We start from the raw sequence: 24,596 nt of genomic DNA, 5'->3' as shown, positions 1-24,596 counted from the left end.
ATGGACAGGAACCCAGGAAGCAAGAAATAGGAAGTGCTGCCTGCACACCAGCCTCACAGCTCCTTTAGAGCAAGAAGCACCCTGAAATGAAGGGAAGGCAAGGCCTGCAAATAACCCCTGTGAAACCCTCCCTTCAATATGGCGAATGTGGGACCCCACCCTGCCCTGAATGTCACTTATCTGTGTCACCCATGTCCTCTCCAGTGCCCCCTGAGCGGAGTGCAGGTTGCTTGAGTGCTCACGTATGAACTCCCCCTCAGAATTGAAGGCGCTGTATTCAAGCTTATGTAGAGCTCTTGTAAATGGCATTGGCGTGACTGCACACCAAAATCCGCTATGGAGGAAGTCCCAGAGAGACTGCTAGCTAATGACATGCTAATGTATTAAAATGAGCTTTCTGCAGTCCCGCTGATGAGGGGCCAGGAAGATTGAACTCAGAAACTCACCAGCACGAATTGCACTCTCTGGATTTTGGCGCATGCTGGCACTCCCGCAGATGGAGAGTGTGAGCTCAAAATCACCCCTTATAAAAGCAACATCACAGAAATGGTTTAAGGAGAAGGTCCACCACCACTTTCCCAGGGCATATTTATCTGGATGATGAATGTAACCTAGTCCATATCATAAATACTTCTAGGAGAAATTAAAAAGGATGGCTTCCCTTTTAAGAAGGCAGGTTATCACCACCTTGCAAAGGGCTATTAGAGATGGGCAATAAATGCTGGCTTAGTCAGCAACGCCTACATCCTGTAAATGAATTTTAAAAAATTCACCTCATCACACCTCAAAAACGTTTAATAATGTTTCTGTGTTGCTGCTGAGGGTAGATGGATGGATGGATGATTCCTGTCAAACACTAGCAACAAGGTGACTTAAGCAACCAACTTAGAACTTGGCACAACAAGTTCTGATGAAAGCTCGTTGACTGAAATGCTGGATCTGTCTTTCTCTCCACAGAAATTGCCTGACCTGCTGAGTATTTTCAGAATTTTCTAGTTTTACTAGTTATCAGAATATTTTTTGCACAAAACAAGAATATTGGAAATGGTTAGGCACACGTCCTTGCATTATCTGCTATTAAGTCTTAGCTGGTGAACTTCTACAGTATATGGTTTAGTAAACACAGCATCATCAAATTCACTGAGGAAAAACAAATGAAAAGGGTTTAGGTGTGTTATTTTGAGGCTCCTTTATATAAAGCACATTTTCCATATTCACATATTCCTGCCTTTGATGGCTCATCTTAGTCATTTACTTCTAAACCTATTATTTGCAGGAAGAGCAGAACACCTTTAGACTAGAAAATCATTATGGGGCTCAGCACTTTCCATTTGGTAGTCCTGTGTAAACAAAAAACAGCAAGACTCAGTGACTGTATTCAAATGTTAATTGAGTTTGGCTCCTTGCCATCGCAGTCATCAACTACAGTTATGTCTAAGAACAGCTTCACTAGCTGCCTGGTTCAGCTTTTCCTACAAATAGAATGATCTACGAGTTTTTTAAACTTTTCTTTAAAATATCTACTCAGTAGATAGCTTGGGCTTTTAATGTGCCACATGAACACAAGGTAGATAGTAATATGAAATACTCATTGTTGCGTCGCCCATTCAAAAACATTGTATAGTTTCTTCACCAAACCATTTAATTCAGCCTGGTCCAATCACTTCAGGGGGAATGTCAATGGGGGGGGGAGGTGTGGTGGGGCACATTTCAATTTTTTTCTCACTCAGGGCAGATGATTAAATTTCAGGAAGATAAGGTCTCAAACAACATTAAAAATGAATTTTAAAAATATAGATGTCAAAACAGTAAATTTCAAAGCATAATAATTAATAAAAATGCCAAAAAGCAGAGTTTTTCAACATTACTTAAATTCTACCTCTGCTAGTAAATATTGCAAACAGTAAAGGATTATGAATGCTTTGATCTTAAATTGGAAATGCCATGCATATTGTAAGGTCCCAAAAAACAGCTATATGTTACTTAGAATGGCAAAGTATTTGTGGGATACTCTTATGCATCTCCATTTTTCTTCACTCCTTTATTAGTAGTGTACTTTTGAATCTGTAAGCCCTAAGTTTTGGAATTTTCTCCCTATGTCCATCCGCTTCTTTGCCAGCAATACAGGAAGAACTACATTTCTAAACTACTTCATTAGATGTAAAGTAATTTAGAATACCCTGAGGTACTGAAAGGCACTGATATACATGCAAGCCTTTTTTTCTTTCTACCAATCCACCTTTAAAGTACTCCTCAAACCCCAGTTCTTCGAACCAGCTTTTATTCAAATATCTCTTTATGTGGCTTGGTATCAATATTTTACTGTGAAGTGCTGTGGGATATTGTATGCTGTTGGAAAGAACCAAAAAATGCCAGTTATTGATTCTCTTCATAGATTGCTACCTCCACTTTCTTATGTGTCTTATTTAATTGGTTCTCTCTGGGGTACAGATCGATGGACACTTACCTCTCTCTAGTGTCCCATCAAGTGACCAATCCTAATGTTCAAAGGCCACAGTCCTGTTTATCATCTCCCTAGACCAGAAGGCTAGGAATTGAACCTGGGACTTTCTGATCTATATGACTATTACTTCCTTTCCCAGTAGGTCACTGCAGAGAAATCTGAATGATTTATAATGTTGGTGAATTTCCAATTTTATTCTTAATTCCCCTGCCCATCCCACAGTTGAAAAGGGCCAGCAGGTAAACCAATGCCAGTCGTCAAGTTCAAATAATTCATTGAAATGAGAGGACATTTACAAACAAAACTGGATTCAGTTGTCTGTACTTGCACACATATAATGAAAGGTATAAGTGTATCTCACCACTGAGATGAACAAATCAGTATTTATCAGGTACGTGGTACAATAATAATCCGTAGCCTGCTGAAAAGAATGAGGAATCAGCACTGTTCAGACATTATTTTGAATGGTTATTTTAACTTTGTCAAATGTACAATTTATATGGAAACATGTCAAGCGATTGATTTGTTAGAATCATAGAAACTAGAAGCAGAAGTAGGCGATTCAGCCCTTTGACTCTGCTGTACCATTCATTTTGATCATGACTGATCATTGAATTCAATATCCTCATCTTTCCTTCCTCCCATATCCCTTGATCCCTTTAGCCCCAGAGCTATATCCAATTTTTTGAAATCAGACAACATTTTAGCCTCAGCTATTTCCTGTGGTAGTGAATTCCACACATTCACCACTCTCTGGGTGAAAACATTTCTCCTCACATCAGTTCTAAAAGGTAAACCCTTTATCCTCAAACTATGACCCCTAGTTCTGGACTCCCCTACCATTGGAAACATTCTTTCTGAATCTATCCTGTCTAACCCTGTTAAAATTTCATAAGTTTCTATGAGTTCCCCTCTCACTCTTCTAAACTCCAGTGAATATATTCTTAACTGACTTAGTCTCTCCTCATATGATAAACCTGCTATCCCAAGAATCAGCTGGGTAAACCTTCGCTCTACTCCCTCTATAGCAAGGACATCCTTCCTCAGATAAGGACACCAAAAAACTGCACACAATATTCCAGATGTGGCCTCACCAATGCCCTATACAATTGCAGCAAAACATCTCTGCTCCTGTGTTCAAATCCTCTCACTAAGGCCAACATTCAATTTGTCTTCCTTATTGCCTGCTTCCTCCAGCTACCTGTAGGTATTATACTTAATCCTCATTTAGCAATATTTCTCACTATTACATCATTACATTTTTCTCTTTCATAGATACAATGAAGTATTGTTAATGTGGATGTTAGAAAGCAATCTCCCTACTCATTGGACAGTAGTGAATGGTTTTTCCCTGGTTTTGAAATAGTTTTTGAAATCAGGCACTGCTGCTACAATATTTTCACCAGCATCATACTTTGATATTTGGCACACCAGAAAGCTTTTTTATTTTGAGCCAATACAAAATGCCAAGCAAGTTTGATTTAAATAATTAGTTAATACAAAACTGCACGGTCCACTACCACCCTTGATTCCTGTTTGACAATACCAGGCCCACCTCTATAGCTGTATCTAATTCACAAAGAACTTAGCTGCAAGTACAATTTTATATTGTGCCATTGTGCTCTCATTGCTAAGAAGGAATCTTATTTTCTACCTTTATTCACAGCAATACTTTATCCTCCTGATTATAACGGATGGTGTCATCAGTGACATGGATGAGACCAGACACGCCATTGTGGAAGCAGCCAAACTCCCCATGTCAATTATCATCGTAGGGGTTGGCAATGCTGACTTTGCAGCCATGGAATTCCTGGATGGAGACAATCGAGTTCTGCGATCATACACTGGCGAAGAAGCCACACGAGACATCGTACAATTTGTGCCATTCCGAGAATTTCGAAATGTAAGTCTTAACTGTCTAGTCCTTTGGTGTCCTGTCTCAGAGAAACCGTATCTTATTGCCTTTGGAGAGGGAAGTTTCACCAATAGCCAATGAGTCTCCTCCTCACCTTGGCTGTGCTATGGGGAGGTTTCAAGCAGAGATCAGGAATTTCCCATGGAGGGAAGCAGTGGTATTTTAATTGGATAAGTAATCTAGAGACCCAGAGCAAGATGGTGAAATTTGAATGCAGTAAAAACCTGGAATTAAAAGTCTAATGATGACCATGAAATCTTTGTCGATCTGGTTCAGTAGAGAAGGAAAAGTTAAGTGGGACATCTTCCCTCAGCCATTGGTCAACAATGGTATTCTCACTGACATACAAACAAGATACCCAGTGTCCTTTCACACACAGAATGGTTTGTGTGCAAACTATTGGTGGGAGAGGGTGTGAAAGATGGTGAATAGACTTGAAAGAAGTTATTCATTGATTAAAAAGAAAACTAAAGTGTCTCTAAATTTCACTTAAAAAACAGACCACATGCAATAGCTTGGAGTTTGTCCCCTTAGTCTAGAACATTTCAACTGACCCAGCATCTGCCTCTTGGAGGGAGCTTTTTTCACCAACTTGGTTAGATGATCTCATAACTGGCAAGTTCTAATTTTGGAAGAAAATACAGAAACAAGGAGGAGAGAATGTTTTAAATAGTGTCCGCCATTAGAACACCAATCTGTGCTGCATTATGATTTGGCTGAAACATATCATTTCACACACACCTCAACTTCAGTTTAAAGTGAACAGTACTGAGGCGGTGCCAAGTAGAAGCTAGAATGGCTGATGAGTGATACATCCCTTTGAGCAAAGTGGTATTGACACATCAGTGTGTCAACACAAAGCCACAACCAAAAGGCAGCTATAAAGTTGCCTCTTACCAGGGTTGGTCGGGAGCAGGAGGGATCTGACGCAACAGTCATACCTTTTGAGTTATTCTCCCTGTGTAGAAAAGCCACCAACTGCCATCGCATCACTCCATGTCACAACATTTTGATGTGACAGTGTGCCAGATCACAGCCTATCCGAGAACTAATCTTAGTTAAATATTCATTAACATTATCCTGACATTCACTTTACTTATCATGCTTTATGAAACGTGTAAGGTGGCAAACTGCAGGCTACTCAGATTGGAGCATTGTAATGCTTGGTGCATGCAACTCGGAAATATATCCCCCATGATAGAGGAGATATGAGCAGGACCCACTGTGAATAAAAATTTTCATAATTTCACTCCTGAAAGATTTGTCTCAAGCCTTTAGACTATCCCCTGGTCCTAAACTTCCCAACTAGCAGTAATAATTTTAAACCATAGAATTCTAACACTGCAGAAAGAGACCACTCAGCCATGAGAGTCTGCACTGACTCTCCAAAAGAACAACCCACCCGGCTCTCCCCTCCACTCCTCCAGTTTCCTCCTACAGTCCGAAAGACCTGCTGGTTAGGTACACTGGCCATGTTAAGTTCTCCCTCTATACCCAAACAGATGCTGGAGTGTGACAACAAGGGGATTTTCACAGTAACTTCATTGCAGTGTTAATGTAAGCCTACTTGTGACAATAATAAATAAAACAAACCCTATTTCCATGCATTCACCATGGCTAATCCATCTAACCAGCACATATTTTGACTGTGGGAAGAAACCGGTTCACCCTTAGGAAACTCATGCAGACGTGGGGAAAATATGCAAACTCTACACAGTTACCTAAGGCCAGAATGTAAGAACATAAGAAATAGGAGCAGGAGTAGGCCATCTACCCCTTCGAGCCTGCCCCGCCATTCAATAAGATCATGGCTGATCTGAAGTGGCTCAGTTCCACTTTCCCGCTTTCTCCCCATAACCCTTAATCCCCTTTCTTACCAAAAACCTATCTACCCACGTCTTAAATATATTTAGCAAGGTAGCCTCCACCACTTCAACGGGCAGAGAATTCCAGAGATTCACCACCCTTTGAGTGAAGAAGTTCCTCCTCAACTCTGTTCTAAACTGCCCCCTCCCTTAACTTGAGGCTGTGCCCTCTCGTCCTGCTGTCCTTTCTGAGCGGGAAGAACCTCTCTACCTCTACCCTATCCATCCCTTTCATCATCTTAAACGTCTCAATAAGATCCCCCCTCATCCTTCTAAACTCTAACGAGTACAAGCCCAGTCTATTCAGTCTCTCCTCATAGCTCAACACCCTCAACTCCGGTATCAGCCTAGTGAACCTCCTCTGCACTCCCTCCAAGGCCAAAATATCCTTGCGCAAGTGCGGCGACCAAAACTGCACACAGTTCTCCAGCTGCGGCCTCACCAGTACCCTGTACAGTTGCAGCAAGACCTCCCTACTTTTATATTCAATCCCCCTCGCTATGAAGGCCAGCATCCCATTTGCCTTCCTGACCACCTGCTGCACCTGTAGGCTGGGTTTTTGCGACTCATGCACAAGGACCCCCCAGGTCCCTCTGCACCGTAGCATGCTGCAGCTTTTCACCCTGTAAGTAGTAGACCTTCCTACCACTATTCCTACCAAAGTGGATAACCTCACACTTGCCAACATTGTATTCCATCTGCCAGGTCCTCGCCCACTCGCTCAGCCTATCTAGATCGCTCTGCAGACTTTCTACACCCTCCGCACAATTTGCTGTTCCGCTTATCTTTGTGTTATCAGCAAATTTCGACACCTTACACTCGGCTCCCTCCTCCAGATCATCTATATAAATGGTAAATAGCTGAGGCCCCAGCACCGATCCCTGGGGCACTCCACTCGTCACCAACCGTCAATCTGAATAGCACCCATTGACACCCACTCTCTGCCTCCTATTTGACAGCCAATCCCCTATCCACGCTAACACCTTACCCCCAACTCCATGCCCCCTAACCTTCTGTAACAACCTTTTGTGCGGCACCTTATCAAACGCCTTCTGAAAATCGAGAAACACCACATCCACCGGTTCCCCTCCATCCACCGCACTAGACACATCCTCATAGAATTCCAATAAATTCGTCAGGCACGACTTCCCCTTAACGAATCCGTGCTGCGTCTGCTCTATCAAACATTTCTTCACAAGATGCCTCGCTATTTCCTCGTTGATTACGGATTCAAGCATTTTTCCTACAACAGATGTTAAACTAACCGGCCTATAATTCCCTGCCTTTTGCCTGCTACCCTTTTTAAACAGCGGCGTACCATTAGCTGTTTTCCAATCTTCCGGCACTTCCCCGGAATCCAGCGAGGTTTGGAAAATAATCACTAAGGCATCCACTATCACCTCTGCCATTTCCTTCAGAACCCTTGGATGCATTCCATCCGGTCCTGGGGACTTGTCCCTCTAGTCTGTCGAGCACTGCCTCTCTAGTAACAATGATCTCATTCAGGCCCTCCACTCCTACCATCTTTCCATCGTTAACACCCGGCAAACTATTCGCGTCCTCCTCCGTGAATACCGAAGCAAAAAAGTTATTCAAGGCCTCAGCCATTTCCTCATCCCCCACCACTAAATCCCCCCTCTCACCCTGTAAGGGTCCAACATTCACCCTAGCCAGCCTCCTCCTTTTTATATATTTATAAAACTCTTACTATCCTTTTTTATATTTAGCACTAGCCTAGATTCATAGAATTGAACACGTGTCCCTGGCACTGTGCAACAGCAGTGCTAACCACCGTGCCACCTCTCTCCATCTACCCTGTCCATTCACCCTAATACTTTGCAAACTTCCGTTAAATCACCCCTTAACCTTCTAAATTCCAGGAGATGTCCCCTAGTTTGTGTAATTGCTCCTCAAAATGTAACCCTTGGGCACCAGGTATCATCCTGGTAAATCTACCCTGCCCTCCAAAATCAATATACTCTTCCTCAGGTGAGGAAGACCCACAACTGCTCATTGGCCTCCAGGTGATGCCTAGTAGGGTTTTGTATGGCTGAAGTTTTAGCTTCTATCCCTTTGTCTTCTAATTCTCTAGATATAAAGGCCAGGATCCCATTAGCCTTTTAAATTATTTTCTGTATCTGTCCAAGACATTTTAATAAACTGTTTCCCTGGATTCCCAACTCTCTTTGGATTTTCACTATTTCTAACTTTTCACCGGCTTGGGTCATTGTCTGTGTGGTGTTTGCACATTCTCCCTGTGTCTGCATGAGTTTCCTCCGGGTGCTCCAATTTCTTCCCACAGCCCAAAGATGTGCAGGTTAGGTGGACTGGCCATGCTAAATTGCCCCTTAATGTCAGGGGGACTAGCTAGGGTAAATGCATGGAGGTACGAAGATAGGGTGTGGGTGGGATTGTGGTTGGTGCAGACTCAGTGGGCCGAATATGCTTTTTTTTGCACTTAGGGATTCTATGAGTCTGTGATTTGGAAGGTACCATCCATTTAGGTCCAAAATGGATGACTTCCCATTTGCCTAATTTACTCTATTTGCCACAGTTTTGTCCATTTACTTAACCAATCAATATCTCTTTGTAATATTGCACCTTCATTTACATTGTAAGCAACATTGTAAACAATTGTGTCAACAGAAAATTTGGATATGTGGCTTTATCCTATCATCTAAGTTGATAATAAAGTACCCAGAACAAATACATGCAGGTCACACACGAGTCACATCCTATCAAATACCTGCTCATTCTACTGCTGAGCTGTCCTCTGGCTTCTGTTGCTCAGCCTCCCACTCAGCCTCCTAATCATATTAATCATTTCCCGTCAATTCCATAAGCATCAACTCTAGTGAACAGTCTCTTATCAAATTCCGCCTAGAAGTTCATATAATTAATATCCCTCAACACTGCCCTGTCCACTATTTTAGTCACCTCTTCAGAAAAATAAGTCAATTTATCTGGCATGAAGTTTCTTTGGGATATCTCACATTCTGATCTCTTCCTCTAGTATAAATACTGGCAATGTATGAGTCAGCATGTTCCACATTTCCTTATTTTCATTTGACAAAGTCATCGTAATTAAATTTTAAGAGGCCAACATTGTTCCTGACCATACTTTTTTTTCCTAATGCAATTGTAAATCTTTTTTCTGTGGATTTAATATTGTCGAATAAGCATGTTTGGCAGAACAAGACTAAATATGGGACTGGAGAATACAGAAAGTAATGTGATAGTAGTTAGTGTGTGTTAGTAATCTAACAGAAGCCATGGAGACAGTACCTGTGCAAGGCTAGACTTTGGAGATGTAGTTAGTTATGAGCAGTTAATAAACACTTACTGTTAAATTATACAAGACTCAACCTCATTGTGAGATCAGCCGAACTACACACAATATCTTACAACAGATACCATTCCTTGCAAGTTTCTTTCAATACTTCTTTGTAGTTCTATTTTCACCGTTTGCTGATCTTTGTATCTTATCCATTTACAAGTATCTGTGCACCTTGTGCATCTTTGTTTGCATTTTCTTTTAGTGTTATGTTGTTGCCCACAGCTTACAGTCAGGTAATCTTCACCTTGGGACCTACAACTCTGGTCTGAGCAAAAAGTTATGGGCTTAAAAACTCTCACTGGCTTCTTCCTATTGCGCAAGTCTCTGCTCACTCAGCATGACGGCTCATACTCCACAATGCCCATGAAGAGATCTATTGATGATTTCCCCTGGCTTTTGTGGTTGTCATAAATCCCTCCACACTTAGGACCATGCTTCTCCCAGCACCTCCACTGTAAGGATATCGTTTTTGGTGCTGAGGTGGAGATCAGGCGGTGTAAACCGAACAGGGGACCTTCTTTTTGGGAGGGAGCATCAGAGTTGCCTAAGCAGGTTCCGCTTCAGCCCAGAGGCCTAATCTTCAGCCTTCACCTCCAAATCGTATTTTCGCTATCCAGAGGGTCCAACGCGGAGTCAGCTTCAAGCTGAGCATTGGCACTGGCAGCGGTTATCTCCATGGCTGGTGATGGGAAATGCTCAGGTAAGGACTCCCTGACCCTAAGATGGTCTAACTATGTCTTTAGGGTTTTACCCTGAACTTTGACCTTGTAAGATACTGATCCTGCTTTCTCCATGATTCCAGGGACCAACTGGAATCTTCCCCAAAGTCCAGACCACCTGTTGTAAAAGTTCCTTCTGTCTTTGCAGAATCATAGTTTCTGTTTTGGTTTTCCTGTTTGGACATCACCTTCCTTGCCAAGTTTGGGAATAATAGCCTCAATCTGTGTGAAGCCATCGTCCCATCCTCATCACTAATCAGCTAAACGCTAGTTCCCATCACCAACACCCTTTATTGTGAATCAAATGCAAAGTCAGATCCCACAGCTTACATTCAGGTAGTCTTCACCTCAGGACCTATTACTCCAGTCCGGTTAAAGTTATAGGTTTGAAAACCCCCATTAGCTGCTTCCCAAGCTCATACTCCACAAAGCCCAAGGGTAAATCTATTGACAATCTCCCATGGCCTCAGTGGTAATCATAACAACTCTTTCCTTATTATTTCATGGAAGTGGTAACTGGCACTGACAGCTGGTATCTCAGTATGGATGAAACAAATGTTATGCTGCTGCTACTTTAGAACGATTGAGTGGATGAAGTTGCTGAGATCTGTGGATATTGGATTTAGCTGCCAAACTATCAGACACTGGCTGCACTCTGTGATTGAGCCATACCATACCAGGAGCAGCATTCTAAATGGGGTGCCCTTCTCTCAAACCAGCATTGGTGACATTACCCAAAGAGGAGTGTAAATGCAAAACTCTTCACAAAATACCCCGTTCATGTTAGCATAAGTCTAATATTAAATAAAAGCTAAATGTTTATATTAACGTTACTGGCCAGGATAATTTGTGACTAAAATAATGAGGAGGATAATTTCCTGTAATATCTGATGAGTTATCCAAATCCCTATTCTGAGCATTATAAATGTTAGTTTAATTGTTGGACGTGTTTAGGGCCCTAGCCAATAAAAATGACAGGAGATTGAGCTAATGGAACAATCCCCTTTCTGTAAATATGAAACTGCATTCCTAAAAATAAATTAGTTGTAATACAGCAATTCCGGGTTCCAAGCAACGGCTGCTTTACTACCCCTCAAATAGAAGAGTTCTTGCTTGCAATAATTCAAAAGTTATATTCATAACGATGTTCAAGTGTCTAAAGTATTTTTATCAATATAATATTAACACTATTCAACAAAGCACACTAAAGCTATTAAAAATAAAAACATAAAATATTAGAAACAAATATTTTGTGCACCCTACACTTTCTTTGTTCTTTTCTCTGAGTCACTACATCATTCTCACTCTTCTTGAATTTTGTTTATCATTGATATTCTATTCTTTCTATTCTATTCAATTCTATTCTTAAGAACTTAGAATGCTTTATATACCCATTTATTCTTCTAACCCTAACCCTAGCACTGTCTATTTTGAACCTTGTAATGTAAACCATTAACCTGCAATTGGCTTTTTTTAATTCATTCATGGGATGTTGGCATCGCTGGCTGGGCCAGCATTTGGCACCCATCATAAGAACATAAGAACATAAGAACATAAGAAATAGGAGCAGGAGTAGGCCATCCAGCCCTTCGAGCCTGCCCCGCCATTCAATAAGATCATGGCTGATCTGTCGCTGCTCAGTTCCACTTTCCCGCCCTCTCCCCATAACCCTTAATCCCCTCTCCTATCAAAAACCCATCAACCCGCGTCTTAAAAATATTTAGCGAGGCAGCCTCCACCACTTCAACGGGCAGAGAATTCCAGAGATTCACCACCCTTTGAGTGAAGAAGTTCCTCCTCAACTCCGTTCTAAACCGCCCCCCTTTTATCTTGAGGCTGTGCCCCCTAGTCCTATTGTCTTTTCTGAGCGGGAAGAGTCTTTCCACCTCTATCCTATCCATCCCATTCATCATCTTATACGTCTCAATGAGATCTCCCCTCATTCTTCTAAACTCTAACGAGTACAAGCCCAGTTTATTCAGCCTCTCCTCATAGCTCAACCCCCTCAACTCCGGTATCAGCCTAGTAAACCTCCTCTGCACTCCCTCCAAGGCCAAAATATCTTTGCGCAGGTGCGGCGCCCAAAAATGCACACAGTACTCCAGTTGCGGCCTCACCAATGCCCTATACAGCTGCAGCAAGACCTCCCTACTTTTATATTCAATCCCCCTCGCTATGAAGGCCAGCATCCCATTCGCCTTCCTGACCACCTGCTGCACCTGCAAGCTGGGTTTTTGCGACTCATGCACAAGGACCCCGAGGTCCCTCTGCACCGTCGCCTGCTGCAGTTTTTCGCCTCGTAAGTAATAGTCCTTCCTACCATTTTTCCTACCAAAGTGGACCACCTCACACTTGCCAACATTAAATTCCATTTGCCATTTCCTGGCCCATTCGCCCAGCCTATCTAGATCCTTCTGCAGACTCTCCACACCCTCCGCACAATTTGCCGTTCCCCCAATCTTGGTGTCATCAGCAAATTTCGACACTCTACACTCGGTTCCCTCCTCCAGATCATCTATATAAATGGTAAAAAGCTGAGGCCCCAGCACCGACCCCTGGGGCACTCCACTAGTCACCATCCGCCAATCCGAATAGCACCCGTTGACCCCCACTCTCTGCCTCCTATTTGACAACCAATCCTCTATCCACGCTAACACCCTACCGCCAACTCCATGTCCCTCGACCTTCTGCAATAACCTCTTGTGAGGCACTTTGTCAAACGCCTTCTGAAAATCTAGAAAGACCACATCCACCGGCTCTCCTCTATCCACCGCCCTAGACACATCCTCATAGAACTCCAGTAAATTTGTCAGACACGACTTCCCTTTAATGAAACCGTGCTGCGTCTGCTCTATCAAGCAATTCCCTTCAAGATGCCTTGCAATTTCCTCCTTAATGACAGATTCTAACATTTTACCTACCACAGACGTTAAACTAACCGGCCTATAATTCCCCGCCTTTTGCCTGGCACCCTTCTTAAACAACGGCGTAACATTAGCCGTTTTCCAATCATCCGGCACTTCCCCGGAATCCAGCGACGTTTGGAAAATAACCACCAAGGCATCCACTATCACCTCCGCCATTTCTTTCAGAACCCTCGGATGCATTCCATCCGGTCAGCCCCTCCAGTCTGTCGAGCACCGCCTTTCTAGTAACAGTAATGTCATTAAGACCCTCCAGTCCTACCACCTTTTTATCGCTAACACCCGGCAAATTATTCACGTCCTCCTCCGTGAAGACAGAAACAAAAAAGTTATTCAATACCTTAGCCATATCCCCATCCCCTACCACTAGGTCCCCTTTCTCATCCTCTAAAGGACCAACATTCACCCTAGCCAGCCTCTTCCTTTTTATATATTTATAAAAACTCTTGCTATCCTTTTTTATATTAAGCGCTAGCCCAGCTTCATAGTTTCTCCTACCCTTCCTTATCAACTTCTTTGTCAATCTTTGTTGACATTTAAACCTCTCCCAATCCTCTTCTCGCCCACTACTCTTATTACTCATTGAGGGCATTTACGAGCCAACTGCATTGTTGTGGGTCTGGGGTCACACGTAGGCCAGACCAGGTAAGGACGGCAGATTTCTTTCCCTAAAGGACATCAGTGAACCAAATGGGTTTTTACAACAATTGATAATCGTTTAATGGTCATCAGTAGATTCTTACTTCCAGATTTTTATTAAACTCAGATTTTCCCATCTGCTGTGGTGAGATTTGAATCCAGGTCCCCAGAGCATTCCCTGGGTCTCCAGCTTATTTGTCCAACGACAATACCACTGTGGTGCTATCTTCCACGGATGAGTTACAAGGCTTGTTTTAATTTTAGCCAAATCAAGGTTTCAACCTGTAAGGACAGTCATGTTTTCCCATATAGGATTATCAACAGTAAACTATGCCTCAGTAATTCCCTGTTCCTTAAGGCTTCAAGAGCAGGGCTACCCTGTTCCCTTTCTTTGGAACAGAAACCAAACTCTTAAAAGCATCCCGCTTGATCTTCAGTACGAAACAGTTCTCCCTGCTTTTCCACAGCAGTAGCATAATTACTTCTGTATTTCAGCTGCAGCTGTCCTTTTTCCATGAGACACTGTGAAAGGTGTTAACATTGCCACCCAATGCCTAAATGAGTTTCTATTTGAGTTTCTCTCCTTATGGCAACCAGATTGCATAGGCATTTCTCCAAACGGAGGTATCTGTCAGGAATTCACTCTTCCCCCTTTTCAAAGCATTCTGCTTTTCCTTCAGTTAAAGGGGACTTTTTTACCCTTATTATCTTGTAAAATTCAGCTCTCATGAAAATGTGTCACATTGTGGTGGCGAGAACAGGTATATTCATTTCTAACAGTTCACTGTAACGCAGTTTCTCCAGAATAAACTCCTTTGTTCTAACATTGTATTATAGTCTTCCCCACCTACAAAACCACAACCTTCCTCCACGCCTATTTCTAACCAATAAACACCGAGAACATAACTTCTCACTCTGAGTGTTTATACATTTGCATTTTGAGATCACCGTTTTAGAACTGATGCTTAAATAAAAACACACAGGGAGGGTTTGTGCTCCCATTTTCAGCAAGTGAGATCAACGACGGGGACAGGAAATACCACAAGAGGCCTAAAACTCAATTTATACCGGTTAGATTTCCCACTGCGATTGTCCACCCTCATCAATGATATAACAGGAATCCGACCTTCAACGTTGAGAAGTCCATTACAATAAAGTCACATCTGATTACCGGACTCTGATAAACCGCCCAATATTACATAATCCGTTCACATTGACATGAGGGCATTATTTTTAATTCCCAGCTGACGACTCCTACCCTAACCCTAGCACTATTTTGAACCTTGTAGTGTAAGCCTGCTGCATTACTCTGCCGAAAACAGGAAAATTCCACCTAATGCATTTGATATTGTTTCATCCTAAATCCATGACTTTGCCACTAATTCCATTGACATGTCAATGTTAAAGACTGCATGCTCCTAATCCACAAGGAACTGCAAGTTCCCATGTTTGAGCCCTGATCTCTGCTCCAATAGCTACTCTCACTCAGGGTAATAAAGCCCTGTGGTTAGACAAGGAGGATAATTAAGCCAAGACTTACACTTCCGCTCACCATCTATTCAATCCTATTGTAAAATGTGCATATATGGGTGTCAGTTTAAGAATAAATTTCTACCCTACATAATTGCATATCTGCTGACAGTACATCAGTAAAGAGGTGAAAACATTCAGCAGGTTAAGCAGTTTCTATGCAGAGAAACAGAGTTAACTGGTAGGTGCTACCCCCTACCCATTGCTATGGTGCCCTGGGGCTGGGAGAACAAAGAACAACCCAGCACGGGGAACAGGCCCTTCGGCCCAACGAGGTCACGCCGCCATCTTAACAAAGCATTTTCCTACACCTACCTTGACCCATGTGTATGCGTATGGTACCCCTACTGTAACCAGATTCAGGGGAGAATCGTTTAGGGACAATTTGTTACACCAATCAGCCTAAGAGCACATCTTTGGGGTGTGGGAGGAAACCGGAGCACCCGGAGGAAACCCACGCAACCACAGGGAGAATGCACAAACTCCCAAAGACACCGGCCCAAATCTATGTGAATGCACAGCTAGCAGTGATAGTCACTGAGCTGTTGTAGTGCCCATCTGCTGGTCCAGTTTTAAGCACACACAACGACACGAAGTATTAGGCCACTCTCAAAACATCCAAGAGCAGCCCACGCACGACCCCCCGAGTGCATGCCCCTCGTTAGACAACAAGGTGGACCGACACACCTGCGGATTAAAAGAGACAAGACATTAACATGTAACATTACATTTCCAGTATCGTCCCGAGGCTCTGACCCTTTTTAAAACTGTCTCCTATAACCCTCCATCCCTGTTTCATTCATGTGCCTAAGTAAACCTTAAACAAGTCCAGCGTGCCTGCCTCCACCACCTTACTTGGTAATGCATTCCATACCTCCACAACCCTCTGTGTGAAAAACCTCCCTCTAGTATCCAAATTATACTTCTCCCCCCCTCACCCTTAGCTCGTGACCCCTCGTGATATGTGTCTCCAATCTAGGAAATCTAGTTGATTCTATCTATACCCTTCATTATTTTATACACCTCTATCAGATCCCCACTTAATCTCCGTCTTTCTAAGGAGAAGAGCCCCAGTTTACCCAATCTTTCCTCATAACCCAGTCCTTCCATACCAGGCGGCATCCTGGTAAACCTCCTCTGCACCCTCTCCAGGGTCTCCACGTCCTTCCGGTAGTAAGGTGACCAGGTCTGGACGCAGTACTCCATATGCGGTCTAACCAACGTTCTATACAACTGAAGCATTAGACGCCAGCTGTTATACTCTATGCCCCTTCCTATAAAGGCTAGCATTCCATAAGCTTTCTTTGCAACCTTCTCCACCTGGGTTGCCACCTTCAGAGACTTGTGCACTTGCACTCCCAGGTCCCTCTGCATTTCTATACTCTTAATTGGTCTACCTTTTATCATGCAACTCCTCCCTGCATTATTCCTTCCAAAATGCATCACCTCGCATTTGTCAGGATTAAATTCCATCTGCCATCTATCTGCCCAATATACCAGCCTATCTATATCCTGCTGTGTCACCTGACAATCCTCCTCACTATCCGCCAATCCTGCCATCTTGGTGTCATCTGCAAACTTGCTGATCACACCATGTACGCCCTCTTCCAAGTCTTTTATATATATTACGAAGAGGTCCCAGTACTGAGCCCTGCGGCACACCACTGGTGACAGACCTCCAGCTAGAAAAGGGCCCTTCCACTACTACTCTCTGTCTCCTGTTGCCCAGCCAGTTTCCAATCCATCTAGATACCTGTCCCTGTATCCCATGTGCCTTAACCTTTTCTACCAGCCTACCGTGAGGGACTTTGTCAAACGCCTTACTGAAATCCATATAGATGACATCAACGGCTTATCCATTGTCAACCGTTTTTGTCACCTCCTCAAAAAATTCTACCAGATTCATAAGGCAAGACCTCCCCTGAACAAAGCCATGCTGCATATCCCTAATCAGATCGCAACGCTCCAAATGCTTATACATCCTATCCCTAAGAATTTTTTCCTACAATTTTCCGACCACCGATGTCAAACTCACTGGCCTATAATTACCAGGGTTATCCCTACTGCCCTTTTTAAACAGGGAGCCCCAATTCCAAACTCCAGAGGCAGCCCAGATATTCTTCATTTGAATTCCAACTTCTGCCCGCTATATTGTTCCATACGTGTTTTGCACGGGCTTGTTTTCCTGCTGGCACCGTGGAGGAGTGGGCAGGCAGAAGTGGAAGATTCTGGTCAAGCTTTTATTTGCATCGCATTAGCAGGATGAGAATAAGTCTCATGCCAACCTCCAGCAGGTTTCCCAATCCGTGATGTGTGCACCAGCTGATGAGGCTGCGGGAAATTCTTGCTGGTGCGTAACTATCTTTGTACCTCCTGCCAAATTACCTGCCCGCTTCCACCAGCCACCATCGAACCTGCCGGTATGGCATGGAAGAATTCTGCCAATAAATTGTATCAATGCCAAAGTGGAAAACTTGGCAGCCCTTTTGTGCGTAGCAAGATCCATAAACAGCGGTGATAAAGGACAGAAAATCCACTTCAGTCACATTATTTGAGAGATAATTACTGGCCAGAACTCCAGGCAAACTCCACTGCTCTTCTTTGAAATGTCATAGGGCCAGAGAGAACAGATGGAGCTTGGTGTACATCTCATCTGAAAGAAAGCATCTGGAGGAGCTGTGCAGAACGAAGAGAGAGAATGAATTTGTGTCTGTGTAGAGCTTTTCGCATCTTTGACACATCCCAACATACTTCCCAGCTGATAATTTGATGTTGTAAGGAGTGAGTAGAAAGGTGGGAGGTTGTGAGGGAAGTTATATCTGAGAAGCTGTTCACAGCAATGGTTTTGTGGCACAGCTGCTCTACACTGCCAACTGTGAAAATGTTGCTGCTGCTGCTGTTTGAACACAGGAAATGATAACTGCTTTGTACCAACAGTGAAGCTCGCACTGTCAAACCAGTATCTGTTCATGGGTCCAGATCCTCTGTGAATTTAGCACTTCTGTCAACTTTATTTTTTACTTATAGTCCCAGAGTTGGCAATGAGGGTGGAGGGGGTTGGTGTTGTCTGCTGCAACGTTTACTCTTACCTTGGTGTTAAGAGCAGCAGTCAGGAACTTCAACTCCCCTCAGATGTTGGAGCTGTTACCCGTGTGCGGACTGGGATTGGATTGCACATATACCTTCTGGCAAAAAATCAAGCGTCAGATCAAGCCCCAGATGGGGTGCAGTGCTTCATCTTATCAGCTTGGACCTTGCTTGTTCCTCTTGTGGGGACCATAAATTGGATTCAATTGGAATTTCAATTTGATTTTTGGAACAAGCAAGGATTAAGTTAGTGTCTGCCCAGTCTACTCTGAGCATTGGCTTTGTAACTTTAAGAATGGAGAAAACAAAATCTTTATTAAAATACACAGATTTACATTGTTAGCTTCTTTAGGCCAAGTGTGCCTTTATAGAAGAAAAATGCTGCAAAGAAACTCAGGTCTTGAATCATGAGCAGAACACTATCAAGCAGAAGAGTCCCAGACAGGGGATAGAAACAGGAAAATATTCCAGTTCAGCTGAACACAGAGGAACAGAACAGCAGGTTCCAAACAGGAAATTTGAGCATCAGAATTTCAGCAGGAAAGACAGTGGAAGGATGGTGACTTGGTGCTGCAAGCCATTGGGGTACAGGTACCCATTTGGAGCAGGAGTGTTCTGCTCAGCGTAGCCAAAGAGATGAAGTTGTGCTTGCGAGTAGATCTTGATGTGCAGGCTTGGGAATCCAGGGGAACAGAATTTTGGGAGATGAGATGGAATCTCTGTGAGATGGACTGATTATGCCGTCTCCATTGGAGACACCTTTCATGAGAATTTCCAGGTGAATTGCAAGATGATTATTGGAATTCCTTGAGAGGGACAGAATTTCACTGAGATTGGTTGACTTGCAGCTTAGCTGCTGAGAAATCCATGGATTCTCTTTTGGGTCACATTTGGCATTTATTGTGCGATGTGGTGTGTTTAACTGCAGCTTGCATGTTAATTCCCAGATACTTCATATTAATCCTGAATATTAGAGTAAAACATTGATGTTATGAATTATTTTATCTTTTTGATCTTGTATTGTAATGTTTGTTTTTGTTTGTTTGAAACTTGGAGAATCATTTGGCTTCATTCACTGAGCAAGCGTCTTAAATCTCAAACTTTGTCTACTTTAAAGAAAGCCTTATTGGGCCCCTAGCCATCAGTCACTAACTGCATTTTCAGTCTTTCCCAAGTGAAAGCCAACCTTCTGTATTTCACTATGAGCAGTGGTCACCAGACTCAGAAGGGCAGTGATTCAGACTCAAACAGAAAATGCTGAAAAAAACTCAGCAGGTCTTACAGCATCTGTGGAGAGGAAATGATGAAGGGCCACCCTGACCTGATTGGCTCTATTCTCTCTCCACAGATGCTGTCAGACCTGCTGAGTTTCCCCAGCATTTTCTGTTTTTATTTCAGATTCCAGCATCCGCAGGATTTTGCCTTGATCTTAGTGACTCAGACTGTAACGCTCTCAGCAGCTTTTCCCCAGCTGGCCCCTTCACTTCTTCTCAGCTTCTATTTGCCTTTGCAACCACAAAGGGGCAGATTAATGCCTAGGATGTAGGCCCACACCCTTCCACACACACATTCAGCCAACCTGTTCAGAATGAGAGAGGAACAGCTGCCTCCAGAGTGCACCAACTCCTGACACCAACAAAATCTGTATTTGAGTTCCTAGCTCCTTCACAGATTCTTGTCTAGTTTTCTTACTTTCCATCCCTCTTACATGCCACCATAGATAGCTGGTTTTCTCAAAGTGAAGATAGGTCACTTCTATGGAATGAATCTTTATGGGTACCAAGTACAGCACTGGAAAGACGTAACTTTGAGCCCCTTCCTTTGCACCAAGTACTTGATCCTCAGCCCTGGAATTGCAAATAAATTTACATTTTTGCGCTGTAGATAGCTTCACAGAATGTCTGAGAGGAAATGACTAACTGGCGATGAGTTGCAAACAGCTTACTGCTGTGAATCCGTGATGCTCAGAACTGGATGAAAACTGTCTGTATTAAATAAAGGGAAGAATAGGAAATGGAGAGGGCGTTCAGTATAAATTGCCAGCATAATGCCATCACCCCCACCCCCAAACACATGCACAATGGCAAAAGAGTGTCTCAATATCTCCTGCCTGACAAAAGATGCCATGTTCTGCTTCTCCTTGCATAACACAACCGTGTAACACATGAAAACAGAAAATGCTAGAAATACTCAGCAAGTTAGGCAGCATCTATGGAGAGAGGAAAGAAACTTAAGATTTCAGGTCTATGCCTTTCATTGCAACGTTCTATATTTAGTCCTATACTTTTCAAGCCATTAAGGTTTGTGCTTCTCATTACCTACCCACTACTTGCTGATCTACTTCTCTTTTGTCCTGATTATGGTATACACAATGACCCTTAGGTCCAGATTGTCACAATAATGGACAGCCTCTCTGCCATGGCAAAAATTCCAGAAATGGCTGGAAATGCAAAATCCCAAACACAACCTTTCCTATTTTGGCGGTGGTGGGACTGGAGTCAGGTCAGGGTTTGTGCATGCGCAGTTTACGTAGACAGCTAACCATTTAAATCACTTACACTGAAGAGGGATTTTGATAGGCCAAGTTTGTGAAACCAAAAATGTGCAGATTAGACTAGGTAAGAGGAGGTTTGAAGCTGGTGGATTCATTTGATAACTTGGAGAGGTATGGTCCCGGGAGACCTTTGCGAGATGTAAGACAACCTTTGGGAATGTTAAAACCCCTTTGGAGAGGTATGGTCCCTCTTTGGAGATGGTCCCAGGACACCTTTGCGAGATATAAGACACCCTTTGGGAATGTTAAAAGTAAACATGATGTAAACTCATTGAAACTGTCAAAGCATGCAAGGTGAGTTGGCATGGGGGTAAGGGCAAAGGGTGTTGGGTGGGGTACAAGTTAGCATGAAGTTGACGGGGGGGGGGGGGGGGCATAGGAGATATACAGGGCCACGGGGGTTGGAAGGGTGGCGTATGGTAGCATAGGTTGGCATGGATAGGATATGGGGATTGTGGGAGGAGGGTGAGGACTGAAGTGTTTTTGTTTTTAAACTTTTTCAAGTAACTTATACAAAGTGCTGGAGTGCAAAGGCAAGTCTTCCCTCCAGCCTAACTTCAAACTAGACAGACGCCTCACTCATTCTAGGAGGCCTGACCTCAAATCCAACCTGCCCTGGAATGGAAGCTGTGGATGAAGGTCGGGTTCACAAAACCATGTTTCCCTCCAACGTCTGCGCACCCAAACAGGGAGCAAAAATCTAGGCCTTAATCTTTCATCTTGTTTCTCAATTTAGAAAAAATATAAAATGGCATTTGGGACATATTGGGATAGCAACTGCAAGGTGCTTAAATGAAGAGAATTCAGACATCCAATAGTTACTCCCCTAGAACCAAAACTAGGCTGCAAATTTCTGCCAGATCCCAAACCAAACAAAGGATTAGACTCTTTAGAAAACATACTGAGGAAAATTAATTCAGCTTTTGTGTGGGCTGAAATGAAACAGGTATTGAGACATAAACATATTTGAGCCATTGTCCTCTCCTCGCCGGTGACACATTCTGAGGGTTCCAGAGTTTTGCAGCAGCAAAAGAAATTTGAATTGGGCCACTTTTATAATAGTTTAAAAACTGCAAATCCCATGAAAGAACTCTGCTTCAGTGAACAGAAAACATTCTCTGCATGGTTTACATTGACAATTATTTTAATTTTTAAGAGGAGCCAGCTAAACACAATGGTCTGTTTGACCAAAAACAAACTGCAATTGGCTTGCCTGTCAGAGAAGTGCTCAGCGTTGCCTACTGTGTCCTTCCTTCTTGCGTCTTGGGAGCAGCTCCCTGGTGTATTTGAAGAGTCCCAAGGGTAGACGTTCATAATGGGAAACGTATAGACCATACCCCCGAACTTTCAATTTCTATCCACATTGTTGAGGCTAACTTTGTGAAAGAACTATTTGAACACCAATGTCTAATTTGATGGCGTAATGTGAACAAGTCCCAAAATGCTTCACTGAGGCACAAAGAAAGAAATTGACACCAAGCTAAAGCAGATACCAGGAGGAATAGTCAAACAATTAGCCTATGAAATGGGTATGAAGGAGGGGTTTAAAGGAGATGTAATGGGGAAGAGGTGATGGAGGAGGTGCAGAGTTGAGGGCTTCAAAGGGAGACATTTAGAAAGCATAGATTGGTGTCTGCACAGCCAGGAAATGGTGGGCTGAATGGCTACTAACGAGGGATTGAACCACAAGAACTAAGTCTGAGTCATTGGGGAACCGGGATTCAGCGTGGGTCAGTAAGGATCGGGTGTTGAGACGCAGGTTTTGACCAACACAAGGATGTAATCAGAGAATGTCTTGACCAATAATCATGAGGCAAGGAGACAACAATGAATAGGGACAGGTGAGTTTACATATAGACAAAATTACATTTGGTGAATTCAGAGGAGAAAGCAGAAGGGGAACTGAGATGAAAGTTTAAATCAGTATATGAGGAATTGCTGAGCATAGGAGGTTGAGAGGAGAGGAATGAGGATATCTGAAAGAGAATCTCAGAGTGAAGCTTCGGAGGCATTGGAAAATGAAGATTTTAAAGCAGAGACAACTGGCTCTGAAGATGATGAGACGCTTCGAGGACGAGGTAGAAGAGAGTACAATGTATGACATGGTGATGAGGGCTACAGCAGTTATGGACAGGATGTTGGAATCTATAGCCAGGTGAGAGGCTTCAGGAAGGGACTGGGTAGCATCACCCAAATTTCAGAAGTCAGGATCTCAATACTTCATTTTCGGGACAGGGACAAAAAGAAAACTTGATTTCATGTTACGGTGTTGAGGGAATGGAGTTTATGACAAGCACCAAAGACATCAGCTCTAGTCTTCTGAACATTTATTCATTTCTGCTTATCCAGTACAAGATGTTGGACAAGCTGTGTGAAAAATCCAAGGCAATTGAGACGTCGAGAGGGGTGGTGGTGTTGTAGGGGTAGATGGTGAAGCTGTGGAACCTGACGCAGGGCTTTTGGATGAGGTCACCCAGGAGTAACACGCGAGTGAGAATTAGGAGGGACCTGGGATGCATTTTTGAGAGTTTGTGGAAGTAACAGTGCAGGAGAGAGAGAAACCATTGCAGATGATTTTCTGGCTATAGTAAGAATGGAGCGGGGCAAGGACAATTTTACCTGTTATGACAGTGGAGAGGTTTTCCAGGACCATGTTGTGTTCAACCATGTCACTGGCTGCAGATAGATTGAGAAAGGTGAGGAGGGATAGTGCACCGTGGAATAGTCACATAGGATGTCATTTGTGACTTTAATCAAAACTAATGTTTATTTTGTTGGAGCATCCAGTAAACTTACCACCATAAAGCTCTCTGCTGTGGTCAACAACGAGCCTCTTTTTACAGACTCACTCCATTATCTTGTGTGCTAAATTGTGTCCTATATATTTAAAATCTCACTCACATTTCAAATGCTGCCATCTGCTAACTTTGAAACTTGATGCGGAGAGGTGGCAGTAATTAAAAGCATTTGGATACAGTGACACAGGAGTTTTCTTCCTCTTTTTCAATCTAACCAATCCTATACCAGAAATTCCTCACAAACAAATCACTTCACGTTGTCAAAGCCGGCTATGAGAATCAGACCGTGGTTTGAAAGGTAATGGACTCTTCCACACCAACAGATTGAGCAGTGAGAAACATCTATTCACACAGAAGATAAATGAATACCATTCTCCAAATGAGCAACTCTTTAATCTCATTACACAGTATTGCTAGGTTGCTGCTGGGATTTGAGCCTGTGGTCACAGGTATGCAAAGGGGGAAATGCTGCAGCCAATATCACCCCAAAAGATCAGTCCTCGACAGCTGTGACTTCCTTAGATATCAAGCACATCACAAGTCATCTATTTCACACCCTGGCTTTGGGAAAAACTGCGGCATAGAAATATAAACAGTGTACATTCTTTAATATAAAAATGATCACTTCCTACAGCTACATTAGATAGAATCGTGGCTGTACAAACAAGGTACCCACATGACCCCTCAAGGGAGGATTAACTTGACTATTAGCTGAAGCAACATTAAGCTGCTGACCCACCGCTACCAAGGCAAATATTGTGCTC

General features: G+C 43.1%; 1 protein-coding gene across 1 annotated transcript in view; it reads left to right on the top strand.

The window, feature by feature from the left end:
- Positions 1–24,596, top strand: part of cpne2 (copine II) — a 259,830-nt gene that overhangs the window by 231,693 nt on the left and 3,541 nt on the right. Inside the window, exon 15 of the mRNA XM_080187114.1 lies at positions 4,131–4,367. Within this exon, the coding sequence (XP_080043240.1) occupies positions 4,131–4,367 (237 nt within the window). The remainder of the gene's footprint in view (positions 1–4,130; positions 4,368–24,596) is intronic.

The sequence above is a fragment of the Carcharhinus amblyrhynchos genome, chromosome 4, assembly GCF_965287045.1.
Source record: "Carcharhinus amblyrhynchos chromosome 4, sCarAmb.v2.hapA, whole genome shotgun sequence".
In the NCBI taxonomy this organism is placed as follows: Eukaryota; Metazoa; Chordata; class Chondrichthyes; order Carcharhiniformes; family Carcharhinidae; genus Carcharhinus; species Carcharhinus amblyrhynchos.
This window is presented reverse-complemented; position numbering and strand designations above follow the sequence as displayed.